The 15,444-nt window shown below is 46.2% G+C and overlaps 1 protein-coding gene across 1 annotated transcript; it reads left to right on the top strand.

Annotated features, from left to right (window-relative positions):
• The first annotated feature begins 484 nt into the window (after positions 1–484).
• LOC126518979 (uncharacterized) lies at positions 485–11,688 on the top strand. Its single transcript, XM_050168581.3, has 2 exons — positions 485–822; positions 10,312–11,688. Exons 1-2 carry the CDS (start codon positions 538–540, stop codon positions 11,587–11,589), a joined length of 1,563 nt encoding a protein of 520 aa, XP_050024538.1. The 5' UTR covers positions 485–537; the 3' UTR covers positions 11,590–11,688.
• The last annotated feature ends 3,756 nt before the right edge of the window (positions 11,689–15,444 follow it).

Below are 15,444 nucleotides of genomic sequence, written 5' to 3' on the forward strand. Positions count from 1 at the left end.
GAATAGAACATTCTGGCGCTTCATTGAGAAGCGTCGTTCGATCCCACAACGGGAAAATACTTCAAATTGTATTTTAAGGCAGAGCTACTCGCTAGTCAGCAGCAGCATCCAGAAGCCACAGTGAGGAAAGGACGAGAAGGTTCAGATAGCTCAGATGGTCTTTTCAATATTTTTTTTTTATCCGATTGTTTCTTCATTTCACAGCTAGTGGCGCTTCTATCGTAGACTGATCCTCGGTGTCTCAGGAGATTTTCGATAACTTTTGGTTCCAACGTTCGCGACCTTTACAAATCAACTATCCGAAAAGGCGATGAAATTGTCGGTAACAACATTTGCGCAGCTAGGCGAGCTGATAATTTCCCCACCGTTCCATGCCCGTTTGCGAGCGACGCCGTGAACAATCAGCAAAACGGCGTACGCTTATCGGAGTGATAGTAACCTCGACAACCGCTCAGAGGACAAAGCGCTGGCAACGTTTTGAAGTTTCCGCAGAACCGTCGCTACGACGTTTGCCAATCGACATATGTGCGCTTCGTCATGGCTTCTCAAGACCAGCGATACACGCTGTGGGGTTTTACCGAAGAATTGGACTGGAGACGTTTGAATTTCGCCGAGCGTATTCCTGCTCACAGAATATGCAACGCGTGTGGCGTGCTGCCCAGAGTGACCGCTTTTCTGCCCTGTCGACACGTGCTGTGCAGCAGCTGCTACGAGCAGTGCGTGCACCATGAGGGTCACGCCTGCCCACTCGACGGTGACCAGTTTCTTCGAGAAGAGGCAGAGTGGAGAGACTTTCCTTTGGAGAACCTTCTCAGGCGGAAGGTAAGAAAAGAATGCGCGAGGAAAATAATCCGTGTACTAATGCTATCGAGATCAATTTTGCAAAGTTCATTGAATATACTCAGAAAGCAAAATGGGGAATTGTTAGAAATAGAGGCAGTTTCCTGTTAGAGCGGAAGAATTACGTGTAAGCTAGATGAAAGACAATATTATATTATTTAGGAGTGAAACCGTGAAGAGAGTCATATAGTTAAACGCTATTGTCCGTACGTATGTGATGTTACTTTGAACTCGCCATAATCCTAGGTTGCACTAACTGCTGATTGAAAGCTATGGGAACTCGTGCACAATCAGAAATATTCAGCGTAATAAGCAGCGAGTATACCGCAACGCTATTGATTTATTACCTTTCTATTTGGGTGCGCTCACTCGCACCCGTTATTGAGACATAGGGTGCTCTTCTTTGTCTTGATCTTTAATATTTCTTTTCACGCAGGCATTCTGCGTTTTCCTTGTTTTTTTTTTTGTCGTCTGTCTTGTTCACCCGCATTTATTCTGCAGATAGATATGTAGATAAACTTTATTAAGAGAATAATCAGAAAAACCGCTAATGGTCGGGGCGCCTAGTCCAGTGCTCCGCTGGCTCTTGCCATCTTCTCAGCTCTCTTTATCAGCTTGAGCTTGTCGTCGAGGGCCGAGCTGGACAGCAGTGCCTCCCATTGCACCCTCGTGGTGTTCGTGTCGGGGTGTTCTATGTTGTGTATTGTGCACTCCGACGTAATGTGGTATAGTGTTGGTGTGGCCCCACAGCACGGGCTCTCGTCCCTGTAGGCTGTGGGGTGTATGCGATCTATTATGTGTAGGTTCGTGTTAGTGCCTGTCTGGAGCCTACGCCAGGCGGCACCTTCTGTCTTCAGAATTCGATGGGGCGGTGGATATCGCAAGCGACGCCCTCTGTGCTAGTTCACCGTGGCTGAATACTCGAGGTCGACAGGGTCCAGGTCTACTGCAGCCGGCGTGATGAGTGCTCAGATATGTATGAATCCTCGAGCTGCCTTGTCGGCTTGCAGCTTGTCCGTGATGCCAGTGTGGCCCGGTATTCAGACGATGGTTTGAGTGGTGAAGTACTCAGCGTCCTCGTTGAGTATTTGAGCTAGGGCCGTGCAGCAGGTCTTCCAATTGTTCGATGTAGCAAGTTGCCGCAGGCCTGTTGGGAATCCGTGAGGATCGTCAATGGTTTGTTTGCGTGTTGACCTTCGCAGATGGCTAACTGCAAATGTTCTTCAGCGGCGTCGGACGCTAGGTTGCATGCACTAATCAAAAGTTATACTGATTTACTAAATTGCACTAATATATTAGCTGATATTCGCTTAATAACGATATAAAAGTAGAGTGTTCAATGATTCAAGCGCAATACCCGGAGCATTTGGCTCCTGGTGCGCCTGTGTTTGCTCCATCTGCGCTCGACTCGTAATGCTTTGAATCGGTATCGCGTAGAACAACTCTTACAACCTGTACTTCATCGTTAGCAGAGGCTGGGATCTCGCAGCCCCCCCATTCACGTGCGTATAAAAGTTTCCCGCTGAATGGGAGTGTTTTTGATGTGCCTCCACGCTAGCGGCACGGCAACTCGCCGCACTCTGTTTGCGGGTCACTGGCTGACCTCGCTCGTGGACGTGGAATTCTCCGTGCCGCAGAGATGATGGGTCTGGGACCCATTGGTTGGTTAGCGGACCACACAGCGACGTGGACAATCAGCGCCGGAGGCGTGGTCACAATGACTGTGCTCTAACATTGCCGGCAGCCGCGCAACCACGGACGACGCGTCGTGATTGCTAAGTGGCTTTGGTGTTGCGCTGGTAAATACGAGGTCGCGAGGTAAAATCGTGGCAGCGGCGGCTTCGTTTCAGTGGGAGCGAGCTGCAAAAATCTTCGTGTACCGCGCATTGAGGGCACGTTAAAAAACCCAAGGTCATCTAAATTAATCTGCAGCCCCCAACTACGGTGTGCCTCATAAGCAGATCCTCGCTCCATAAATATTGCTGTTGGGCAAGCTAGTTCATAATGGTTAAGAAAAGATGCGGTGACAAGTAAAGACAAGGACGAGTTGATATCGACATGGACAAACGCCGACTTTTAAATAAATCTTATTTTAGTCAGAAGCGTATACAAAAGTTCACCTCCCCGCAGGGGCGTCTGCGTCAGCAGGCGTTTGGTGCGTTGCGACACCACGTACCCGAGCACACGAGGGTTGGGCCCTCCCGCGTTTAACCGTGCGTGGCTTAGCCGTGTCCGGGGAAAAGGGGATCCTGGGGGTTGAGCCGATGGCGGGTGTTTGGACCTTTACGGCCCCTCGGCGGAGGCAACACACCCCTTCGGCCTCGGCTTCACATAAACGGCACCCCCGGACTGACCCACCCGGGGGAAATCGGTAGTTGCCTTTTCCTGTCTCTCTCTCCCTCCAACCTTCGTCTTTTTCTCACTTTCCATCTTTCCTGTCTTCTCCTAGCTTCCCTTACTTACAAGTTTCCAGGCAGCAAGGGTTAACCTTGTGTGAATAGCCAACCCAGGTTATTTCATATTTGGTTATAGTGATGACGTACAGCTGGCGTTTACAGGACCTGCTCATACAGTCCCTGTAGCGTCCCCTCCTAGGGCTCCATGGTGGGTGGCTGGCGTTATTGCCGAAAACTACATTTTTCTATGGCAAATTCCTTTCCTCCAATTCCTGATCGCCCTCAAAAAAGAGGGCGCACCGAAGATGTATTCCAGTTCTTTGGTCATCAAAGACCAACCTTCCCACGGTACCATGTCATCCACTCTGAAAAATCCGATAAACAAGTACAAAATATCTCCCCTTTTCTAGTTTCCAAGTCCTTAACTGATGTCCTTGGTCCAGGCTACAAGGTATCAAGGCTGGCAAGTGGTGATCTCCTGTTGGAACTGCATGACCAGAAACAATACGAAAAGTTGCCCAGTCTAGTGTCATTTGGGGATGTTCCATTGACAGTAACTCCTCACCGCACTCTGAACACCACCCGCGGCGTTGTGTCTGATGACGATTTGCTCCAGCTGACAGAGGCTGAGCTCTTGGAGGGCTTCAGTGAGCAGAACGTTGTCAATGTCAGAAGAATTAAGATGAGAAGGGATGGTAAAGAAATACAAACGAAGCACCTAATACTCACATTCGGTTCAAGTATTCCGCCCGAGTCTGTAGAGGCCGGGTACATCAAGCTCCGTGTGAGACCATATGTGCCGAATCCCCTAAGGTGTTTCAAATGCCAGCGTTTCGGCCACAGCTCGCAGAGCTACCGAGGCCGCCAAACATGTGTGAAATGTAGTGCCCTTGAACACGCCACTGAAGCATGTAATAACTCTCTCCACTGTGTAAACTGTGACGGGGATCACGCCGCGTACTCGCGGTCGTGCCCCTCATGGAAGAAGGAAAAGGAAATTGTAACTATAAAAGTAAAAGATAATATATCGTTCAAATAGGCACGAAGGCGGGTATCATACCTGCCCAAGAAAACCTTTGCCGATGTGGCGCGTCAGGGGGCAGCGTCACAACGGCCTCCGGCGGCTGTCCGACCCACAAGCAGTGAGTCGGCAGTCACGCCATCTACCCCCGCGGCGGTTGCAGCTAGCGCTGCTCCGTCAACCGAGGAGAAGGGATCATCTACCCCGAAGGTGGGCGCAGCCGAGGCTGCCTCAACGTCCCAGGTCCCTTCCAGCGCTGGCAACGGCCGGCGTAGCCAAATTCCCCAGGGAGCCCCATCGACCTCCGGGCTGGTGGGCGCAGGGGTCTTGCCCTCAAGGCGGGACCCTCTCGGGAAACTTCTCGCTCGCAAGAGCACGTGTCCGGCGCCTCACAAGAGGCAATGGACACTACACCTATCCTCAAGGCGCACCAGGCGCCTAAGGAGCGGCGAGGTTCCCTCGAACGCTTCAAAAAGAGCAAAACCCCGGTTACAGGGCCTCGAAAGGGTTCTGTAATCTAAGACATCCCTTCCGTTTCCGTAAACACAGCACCAATTTAATTTAAAATATGGATACACAAATCATTCAATGGAATGTCAGAGGTCTACTTAGGAGTCTTGATGACGTACAAGAGCTTATCCGAACACACAATCCAAAAGTGCTGTGTCTACAGGAAACACACTTAAAATCCAAACACGCAAACTTTATCCGTACGTATGCTACGTTTCGCAAAGATCGCGATGATGCTGTCGCATCATCGGGTGGTGTCGCGATTCTCACTCATAAAAGTATAGCATGTCAATCTTTACAGCTACGAACGCCCCTTGAAGCAGTGGCGGTGCGAGTTGTTCTGCTAAACAAACTTATCACTGTCTGCTCGCTCTACATATCCCCACACTACAAATTAACTAAACATGAATTTCAGTCCTTTATAGATGAATTGCCAGAACCTTACATTGTGCTTGGGGATTTCAATGCGCACAACTGCCTGTGGGGCGACTCTCGTATAAATGCGCGAGGTCGTCTTGTTGAACAGTTCCTTCTCTCTTCTGGTGCGTGTCTGCTGAATAAAAAGGCACCCACATATTATTCTCTCGCAAACAGAACATTTTCTTCAATTGACCTCAGCCTAGTTTCCCCGTGTATACTGCCCGAACTCGAATGGGAAGTTATCAACAATCCTTACAGAAGTGACCACTTTCCCATACTCCTAAGAACACCTACAGAGAACGAATATCCACCACAGGCTCCTAGGTGGAAGATTGACACAGCTGACTGGGAGAAATTCCGAACCCTAACTAGTATAGCATGGGATGATATGTCCTCGCTAGTAATTGATGCTGCTGTTGAGTATTTTACAGCCTTTATAATAGATTCCGCATCAAAATGCATATCAGAAGTAAATGGCCTGGCATGCAAACGGCGTGTCCCGTAATGGAACGACGATTGTAGGATCGCTCGTAAAAAACAGAACAAAGCGTGGGGATTGCTGCGCGCGTCTCCCACTGCCGAGAATCTTATTAACTTTAAGAAAATAAAGTCCCAGGGCAGGAGAACCCGCCGACAGGCTAGAAGAGAAAGTTGGGAGAAGTTTTTATCGAGTATAAATTCCTATACAGATAAGGCCAAAGTCTGGAACAAGGTTAATAGGATAAGAGGGCGACAAACATATTCACTACCTCTGGTAAACACACAGGGCGATACACTAAAAGACCAGGCAGACTCACATGGGGAGCACTTTGAGCGAGTGTCGAGCTCAACGCACTATTCCCAATCCTTTCTTAAACATAAAGAAATAGTAGAACGTAAGCCAATCATACGAAAGTCCAGGCAGAATGAACCGTATAACCGGCCTTTCGGTATTGCCGAGTTGAGAGCTGCCTTGAACACATGTAAAAGCACTGCACCGGGACCTGACAGAGTCATATATGACATGATCAGAAACCTACATACTGACGCACAAGTTACACTTCTTACACTATTCAATACTATTTGGGCTTCGGGGTACCTCCCATCCACATGGAAAGAAGCGGTTGTGGTTCCTGTTCTAAAGCAGGGAAAAGACCCTTCCTTGGCGGCAAGTTACCGTCCGATAGCTCTAACTAATTGTCTGTGTAAGCTTTTTGAAAAAATGATAAATCGCAGACTTATACATTTCCTTGAGCTCAACAATATGCTCGATCCTTATCAGTGTGGATTCCGAGAAGGGCGGTCGACAACTGATCATCTTGTGCGCATGGAAGGAAATATCCGCGATGCCTTTATACATAAACAGTTTTTCCTATCGATATTCCTCGATATGGAGAAGGCATATGACACGGCATGGCGTTACAGGATCTTGCGAGACCTGTCGGAAATTGGCATCCGTGGAAATATGCTGAACACAATTGAAAGCTATTTGTCAAATGGTACCTTCCGAGTAAAAGTCGGCAATGAACTGTCACGTCCCTTTACGCAGGAAACTGGTGTACCCCAAGGAGGCGTGCTCAGCTGCACTCTCTTTATCGTTAAGATGAACACGCTACGTGCTTCACTACCGCCTGCCATTTTTTATTCCGCATACGCAGACGATATACAAATAGGCTTCAAATACTGCAACCTCACAGTATGCGAAAGATAGGTACAGCAGGGCTTGAACAAGATTTCTAAGTGGGCAGACGAAAACGGATTTAAGGTCAACCCCCACAAAAGTTCTTCTGTTCTCTTCACAAGAAAGAGAGGCCTGGTCCGAGATCCTTCTGTAGAACTGGGCGGACAACAAATTCCTGTCAGCAAAGAACACCAATTCCTTGGTGTTATTCTTGACTCCAGGCTCACTTTTATTCCTCACATAAAACATCTTAAAGAAAAATGTCTTAGATCAATGAACTTACTTAAAATCCTATCCCACACAACGTGGGGGAGCGACAGACAGTGTTTATTGAATATTTACAAGAGCCTAGTTCGATCACGGTTAGATTATGGTGCTGTAGTATATCACTCTGCCGCACCGAGCGCGCTTAAGACGTTAGACCCCGTTCACCATCTGGGTATCCGTCTGGCCACTGGCGCATTTAGGACAAGCCCTGTTGAAAGCCTATATGTAGAGTCAGACGATTGGCCACTCCATCTTCAGAGAACAAACATCAGCTTAACGTATTTTCTCAAGGTTCGCTCTAATAAGGAACATCCGTGTTACACAACCGCTAACTACTTGACGTGTGAAACACTTTTTCATAACAGACCCTCTATGAGACTTCCTTTCTCACTGCGTGCAAGAGAACTTAGCACGGAAATGGATGTCCTCGTTCTCGAACAACGCCTAATGCCTCCAGCTAAGCTAGTACCGCCCTGGGAGTGGTAGCTGATAGAGTGTCACACATCCTTTGTACAGGTCACTAAACATGCGCCAGAGACACATATCAAAATGCACTTCTTGGAGCTCCAGTACAAGTACTCGTGCACAGAGGTTTATACAGACGCTTCTAAGTCGCATGCCGGGGTGTCCTACGCAGCCATTGGCCCATCCTTCTCGGAATCCGGTGTACTGCACCCTGAAACAAGCATATTTACGGCTGAGGCCCATGCACTATTGTCGGCTGTGAAACATATCAGAAAATCAAATATTCAAAAACAATTTTATTTACAGACTCCTTAAGCGTTGTAAAAGCCTTGAAGTCACACTGTAAACACAGAAACCCCGTAATTACTGAGCTCTATTCCATCCTCTGTAGAGCGTATATGTCTAACCAGCATGTCATTATATGCTGGGTGCCTGGACATAGGGGCATCGAGGGTAACGTTCTAGCAGACCAGAGGGCCACATCAATTTCATTGCATACAGTTAATCCTACTGCTTCGGTCCCTGTCACAGACCTGAAGCCTTCTTTAAGAAGGAAACTGCGAAACCACTGGCAACGTAAGTGGGACGCAGAAGTAAATAACAAACTGCACGTGATAAAGCCACAGTTAGGTTCTTGGCCCTCCGTAACAAAATCACGGCGAACAGATGGCCTATTCTGTCGCCTCAGAATAGGACACACATTTGGCATACATAACTTCTTACTCACTGAAAATGATCCTCCAAGCTGCGGTAGATGCGGGGAGAGGCTGACCGTCCTCCACGTCCTCCTGGAGTGTCGGGCAGCCGAATGTGAGAGTAAGAAGCATTTTCCCCTAGCATACCGGCAGCAGATCCCCCTTCATCCCGCAATGCTACTCGGCCCAGAACCTTTATTTGACACCAACGCAGTCCTAAGTTTCCTGATAGATGTTGTCCTCCATGTTTTTAGCCCCACATGTTCGTAGCGGGTCCTCTCTTCAGAGGATGCCGCTGTGATAGCTCTTTCGTATAGCACACGCCTCTAGGCCCTTGTGTTTCAAGGGCTCTGGTGAGGCAGCAGTGCTCCAAGTAATTTTACCATCTTATATATTTTATATTTCGCATCATTCTTCTACGATGGATTTTAATGTTCGTAGTATTCATCATTAGTCATCGCCATAATTTTATAGCACGTATATTTTACGCACTTTACAGCGACTATTTTAGGCCACTTTACAACCAAGTCACATCTTCCATAATTCATCGTCAACATTACCACGTGTCATGGCGCTCTTTGGCCAAACCTGGCCCTTGCGCCACAAAACACCACACATCATCAAGTTCACCTCACATGTGCAATGAAGCAACAAACGAAAAGAAACCTACGGAAACCAGGTAAACCCATATCTTGTTCGTTGCTTCATTGCGCATGTCTTGTGCTTTATATTTACGCGTCTGACCGAAATAAAATTCGGTTGAGCGTTTGCGCTTGCCCATCCATCAGTATTTAATTTCAGCGCACACTCTAAATTGATGAGGAGGGCCATAGCGGCTACATGTATTAAGACAGCACTCATGCGAGCACGAGATGGAACAAAGTTTTTCAAACCTGACAGCACGGTAAACGGAAGCAAGTCTTCCCAACGTTGTTGCATCACTTAAGTATCTGAAACCACCTCGCAAAAAGGAAAACGGATAAGTTCTGAACTAGCACGCAAAGAAAAGGACAAGAGAACGCTGCACGTGGTGCCGTATTTGCACAAGTTATGGCACAAATTGACGAAATTATCTAATCGACATAATGTATATTTACTTTTCAGTGCCCCTTGTAAGCTATGCAATGTATGTAATCGATTGAAAGAGCTTAGTAGGCCCCCAGCCACCAATCGTAAAACTAGGTTCGCACACTGTACCCTCAACGTGGTTTGCCATACAGTGTTAAACTAGTGTATGTAGGACAAACCGGACAGTGTTTTAATTATAGAGCACATCAATACAGCAGCAACATGACCATTAGCCATGGATGGCATTTAGCGCTCCATTGGAATAAGTCAATATACACTGCCATGATTCAGGTGACGAAGTTTCTAGGGGGAAAATACTAAGGAGCGACAAATTATGGAGGCATATTGTATGAAAAAGCTTGGATATAGCGCTGTAAGCGTGCCGTTTTTGGCCTTATCAGAAAAAGAAATAGCCCTTTCATGATCGAAAATGATTTCGTCACGTAGATGTTTGTGTACGCATGCCTATTCTGGGATGGATATATAAGGGCTGGCCTTCCTCAAATCAATCTTTATTTGGCAGTCAGTGTTTTTTCTGTGGTACTTGTCTCTCTGTGTGTGTTCGTATCAGTTGCGCTTTTTGAATATGATTCTCAGAAATAAATTAATTCTGTGTGCCCTGGGAGCTTCGTACCCTCGACATCGCTCTACAGGGACGTTTACAGCATAAATGGCTCACCTCAAGGAGTTTCTCACCACAGCCGAGTTCGAGAAACTTATACTTAAGCACACCGAGTCGCTTCTGGTCGTTATGCGGTTCACACACCTGAGGATCGCGCTACACTACTGAAAAGAAAGCGGATCGCCGAACGCCAAACAACCGGAGCTAAGGAAGTTACCTCAACCTATTAAGACATTTCATCTTCAACAGTCACCCTCATTTATTCCCAGTGCAATATGTTAATATGGAAGGTGCTATGAAGATGCTAATGTGTAAAATTGCTTAAAATATGTTTTTTCCCCTTACAGGTAAAATGCTGGAATGAAGAACGTGGCTGCGACATAGTTTTGGCTGCATCAGAGCTGAACAAGCATTTCTGCAATGACTGTGAATACCACGCCACATCGTGCCCTAAATGTTCGAAGCTCGTGCTGCGTAGTAATGTTGCCGGGCATTTACAAAGCAAATGTGAAGATTATGCGCTGTCTCTGACGTCCTGGGCTCTAGAAAAGTCAGACAGTGACCAAAAAGCAGTGATGGTGGCTCTGAATGCAAGCTTAGACGTGCGAGTAGTTGAAATGAAAGAAAGGCTAGACGATCTTATTAGGGATCATGCTGCCCAAAATGATCACCTAACTAATATTTCACATTGCATCAACACGGTCAAGGAAACACTGCTACAAAGGTCGAGCGGAAGTAGTACCTTGGATCACTTTGCTTCACAATCTACAAATACGTTATCCTCAGTCAGAGCAGTCGAGGAAAAATTGATTGACCACAGCGGTGAGGCGCGCATGCTGGCAGGAGCAATAACAGATTCAATAAAAGACCTGAAGGAAGGCTTAGAAGACATGAAGCGAACTGTCAACCACCTCAAAGAGAACAATACGCAAAGCACGTTGCAAGCGGAGTTGAGAGAACGGTTGACGTCGGATACCGCTGTGCTGAAGAAAACTTGCGAAGGTGTTGATGCGCTAAAGGAAGCTTTTGGAAAAGTGTTGGACGGCAGCACAAGGACAATCTGCACAAAGTGCGCAGGAAGTGTTGCTGGCATTGCTGAAGTGGAGGACACTGAGAAGCAAGAAGGGCCGAGCGCATTGAATAAGGAAAAAGAGTTGGCCTTAAATACAATCAACATAAGGCGGTATGAGTTTTTTGCTAAGGGATACAAAGCAATGAAGGACGACGCCTATTCGGAAGGCTTTCATTCTTACTCGAGCGAGAAGACATACATGTGTGGCTATCACGTGTCACCAGGAGTGTACTTCAGCAAAGAGGCAGACCATGTGTTATTGCATGCTGGTTTTCAGCTGCACAAGGGTGTGATCGACGAATTCCTTCAGTGGCCTTTCAGTCAGGACGTTCAGCTGACCGTGAAACATCCGTCCGAAAGTAAACGGCGTCAGACGCGGTGGAAAACGTCGGGTCAACTTATGTCCTATGGAAGGCCCGAACAATCGAGTAACCATAGCAGCTATGCCCCCCTCCTCCCAATTCACGTAGATGATCTTGAACGTGAAGGGTACGTCAAGGACGACAAGCTTCATATAGAGTGGGAGCTTCTTCCGAAAGACGTAGCAAAATAAATTAGGGGACATTAAATGCCCGAGCAGTTTTCTTTCCTGGAAACAAACTTCGCTCTTCCCGGCAACTTCGTTGAAGCCAAAATAAAGCATCGTCCTGAACTTTGTTCAAATATATTTCAAGACCTACGTATCTACACGACACCGCTTTAGTGTTAGCTTATAAAATATCCTCCGAGCCGTGTAATGCTTCTTTCAAAATATGGCGTGAGTGACTCGAAGTCGGAAAGAATTCTAAAATATTTAGTAATAGTTGATTCTTTATCTACACATCAGCAAAACGACGAATGCGTTAGAGAGGATGCCTTCATTGCTGAAACAAGAGCTTGAATTTCTGACGAAACACTCCGTGAACGTTAATGCACTTTGTATCTCACAGAGTTCTTTTGCCTAATCTTACACTGTTTTTTAATCCCCTGTTAACTTACGGTACTCACACAAAGCATAATCATCTTAACAATATTTTTTTGCTGCACCATATTTAAACATTACATGTGGCTGATAGCACAATTATAGCAATTGAGCTGAATTATTCGATGAGGCCGACAGTACGTCTACGACCATTTAGACGCGTGTTTGAGTAACAAAATTGCACTAATTACATTTAATACTATTTTATTAGCAGCCATATTCTGCGAATTGTAGTTATTGAACTTGCAAGGCATATCGATCTGGAACGAATTCTCTGGAGGGCACCGGTTTTGAGATATGCGCCGTCGAACTTTCGATAAAAATTCGCTGTTGGCAAACAGATTTTTAGAGGGCATAGTTGGTGCATTTACGACATGGTTTAGGATCCCCCCTCCCCCCAGTAAAAAAAACCGCACGAAAGAAGTGGTAGGCAGGAGACAATGGCTACTGTCAACATTGTATGCCACAGCGTCATGAAATGTATACAATAGGCGGAGCCGCAGACGCGTTAATGCGGAACCCGAAAAACTAACATTTGGGTATTTGATATTTCTGTACGCGTCGAGGAATCTGATTTCTTTCCCGTACAAGAACGCAGAAAGCCAACTAACGCAATCCTCCCCCTTCTTCTTTAAGTAAAATCCTTCCACTAACAAGCGGGCTCGTCACTGCAGCTTTCCTGAAGAACATTTGCATCGCAAGATGATGCGTCAAAGCGAGAAGAGCTCACGTGCTCCGTCAGAGGCGTGCCTTCGTTTGTATGTTGAAGGCACTTGTGCCATGTCTACACTTACTTTCGTTCTGTGAGTTTTTTTTTCTTGCTTTCTTTTTTTGCACTCTTCAATCAGGGCACTGCTTTAATTAGTTAGTAAAGCGCCGCTATATGCATTGGAGCACTAGAGCAACTGGAGCACCAACTTATTTTGTCGCATACTTTGAAGACTAATATCTTGAAACACGGATCACCCTCAGAATTCTTTCCAATTGAATACCCCTTCGGACATCCCGGATACAGTTCGTAAATTGGAATACGCACCATAATGCAGTTATTTGTGAAATTAATTAGTGAATTGCGGTAATTACCCTAATAAGAATAGTAATTTCTCGTAGAAGTATGTCCGCCTCATCACGCAAATTAGTTAAAGGGTTGGAATTGTGCTATCTGCGACAGCCAATTTTTTAAAAGTTGGTTCAGCTAAGAAAACCGCCTGGTGTAAAGAGAGAGAGAGCCAAACTGTGTGGGAAAAGCCGAGATATAAACCGTGAAGATTCTGGTCGGCTACCCTGAAGTGGGGGAAGGGTTAGGGGAAATTAAATAAGTAATGAATAGCGGAGAAAAAGCAAGGTCAAGAAAAATAGAGGAAGTCAGGGCGTGCGCGAGGACTAGTCTCCCTAATGGGCCACTGCTCTAACCACTCTTCATTCCTTTGTGTCAAGTTTGGCTCACGTAAAATTTAAGTTGCATATCCGTGAACTGCGAAGAAAAACTTCATACGTGATTAGGATTCTACCAAAGCTTGGCGCTATGCTGATGTACATTAATCTGGTTACTCTATACTACGCATTCATTCTTAGTCGTCTAAACTATTGCATAACTTACTAGGGTCAAATCTATCAACCTCACCTTTCTTCCTTACAACATGTTCAAAATTGCCATCTGTTTTATTACTAAGAGCAATCGCCGAACACAAGTTACAGATATGTACCGCGATCTTACGATACTATGCATTCCTAATCTTGTGAAATTCAATGTTTACATATTTCCATATCGACCAGTTAAAGACCATGACCTTCTAAAATTTGTTTTCATGCAAGGACTTACCTATAGAAGTAATGCACGTTTTTCTCTACGCTATTTTTACCCGCCATGGTTGCTTACAGGCTGTGGCGTAGGGCTGCTAAGCATGAGTTCGCGGGATCTAATCCCAGCCACGGCGACCGCATTTCGATGAGGGGCAAAATGTGAAAGCGCCCGTCTACTTACATTTAGGTGCACGTTAAAGAACCCCAGGTGGTCCAAATTTCCCGAGTCCCCCACCACGGCGTGCCTCCTAATTAGAACGTGGTATTCGCAAGTAAAACCCGATCATTTTTTAGCAATTTCTTACTTCCGAAATTCCGCACTAATTAGGGTACCGAAAGTGTTGGTTTAGTTTTAATTAAGTTGTGGAATTCCTTGCCTTGTAATAAGAAAGCTATTGTTTGCGTGTCATCATTTAAACGTTTGCTTCGTGCTTTTATTCTTAACCAATAACACAGTTTTAATAATGACTTTTATTATTTTTACTGAGTAATGACAAGTTCTTAACTGGAATTGTTTAACGACTGAAATTATTCTACTTGCCTAATTATTTTATAAATATTTGAGTTACTGCTCGCATTTTATTGCAACTGTTTTGTTTTATTCGTTTCTTGTTATATAGTAGTTTTGCATTTCGTTTAAAGTATTATAGGAGGTCCCCCTAAAGTGTTTACACTAGGGGACCTCCTTCTGTACGATATCATAACCGCCTTTGTATATGCTGTTCGCCAGTACAAACCTCAAACTCTAACGCAATAATTTCGAGACTCCCTTGACTGTCTCGTGGTCTGACGACTGTGTCAGTCGGCGTTACAGGACTATCAGCGCGGTAGCGAGTGACTCCCTGTGTGCGCCGTATCAGCGACAATAACAAAGAACGTGTTCCATAGCTTCCCCATTGCCGCAATGGTCACACCTAGCACAATCTTTTCTTTTGATGCGGAAAGTAAAGCATTTTGTAAAAGCGACGCCAAGCCACATTCGGTAAAGAACCGTTCTCTCCGGTAGGGATAGTCCACGTGGAGGACGAATTTGAAAACAATAGTCCAGTCGATGATGACGTGTGAGCTGGAAACTAGGTGTGTTGCATAAATGGCGTCATTTTGAAGCATTCGCGACTCCGCTGCGTTATCTGTTCTAGACAGCGGGCTTTGTACCTGCACGCCGTCTTCAAGAGCTGATCGAGCAGCTTCATCGGCATGTTCGTTGCCCATCACGCCACAGAGGCTAGGGAGCCGCTGAAATATGACGTCGTGTCCTTGCTCTACGTCAAAAGAAATTTCTGCTAGTACGTAAGACCAAATGAATCGCGAAAATTGCAAGTTTTCGGTGAACGCACATAAGCAGAGCTCTTGCTAGCTTCAAGCGGACCTATAGGTACAAATTCTGAAATGTTTTTTAATGAGACTCCCTAATGCAGGATTCTTTGGTGGTCTCTCACTACCGTAACACTGCCTCAAAGCTGCGTTCCTTCCGCAGGGGAGTCTGCGTGAGTAGGCGTTTGGTGCGTTGCGACACCGCGTTCCCGAGCACATGATCGTTTCAGCCTCCCGCGTGCAGCCGTGCGCGGCTTAGCCCTGTCTGCGGAAAGGGAGATCCTCGGGGTTGAGCCAATGCTGAGTGTTTGGACCTTTAAAGCCCCCGGG

The sequence above is a fragment of the Dermacentor andersoni genome, chromosome 10 (assembly GCF_023375885.2).
Source record: "Dermacentor andersoni chromosome 10, qqDerAnde1_hic_scaffold, whole genome shotgun sequence".
Lineage (NCBI taxonomy): Eukaryota > Metazoa > Arthropoda > Arachnida > Ixodida > Ixodidae > Dermacentor > Dermacentor andersoni.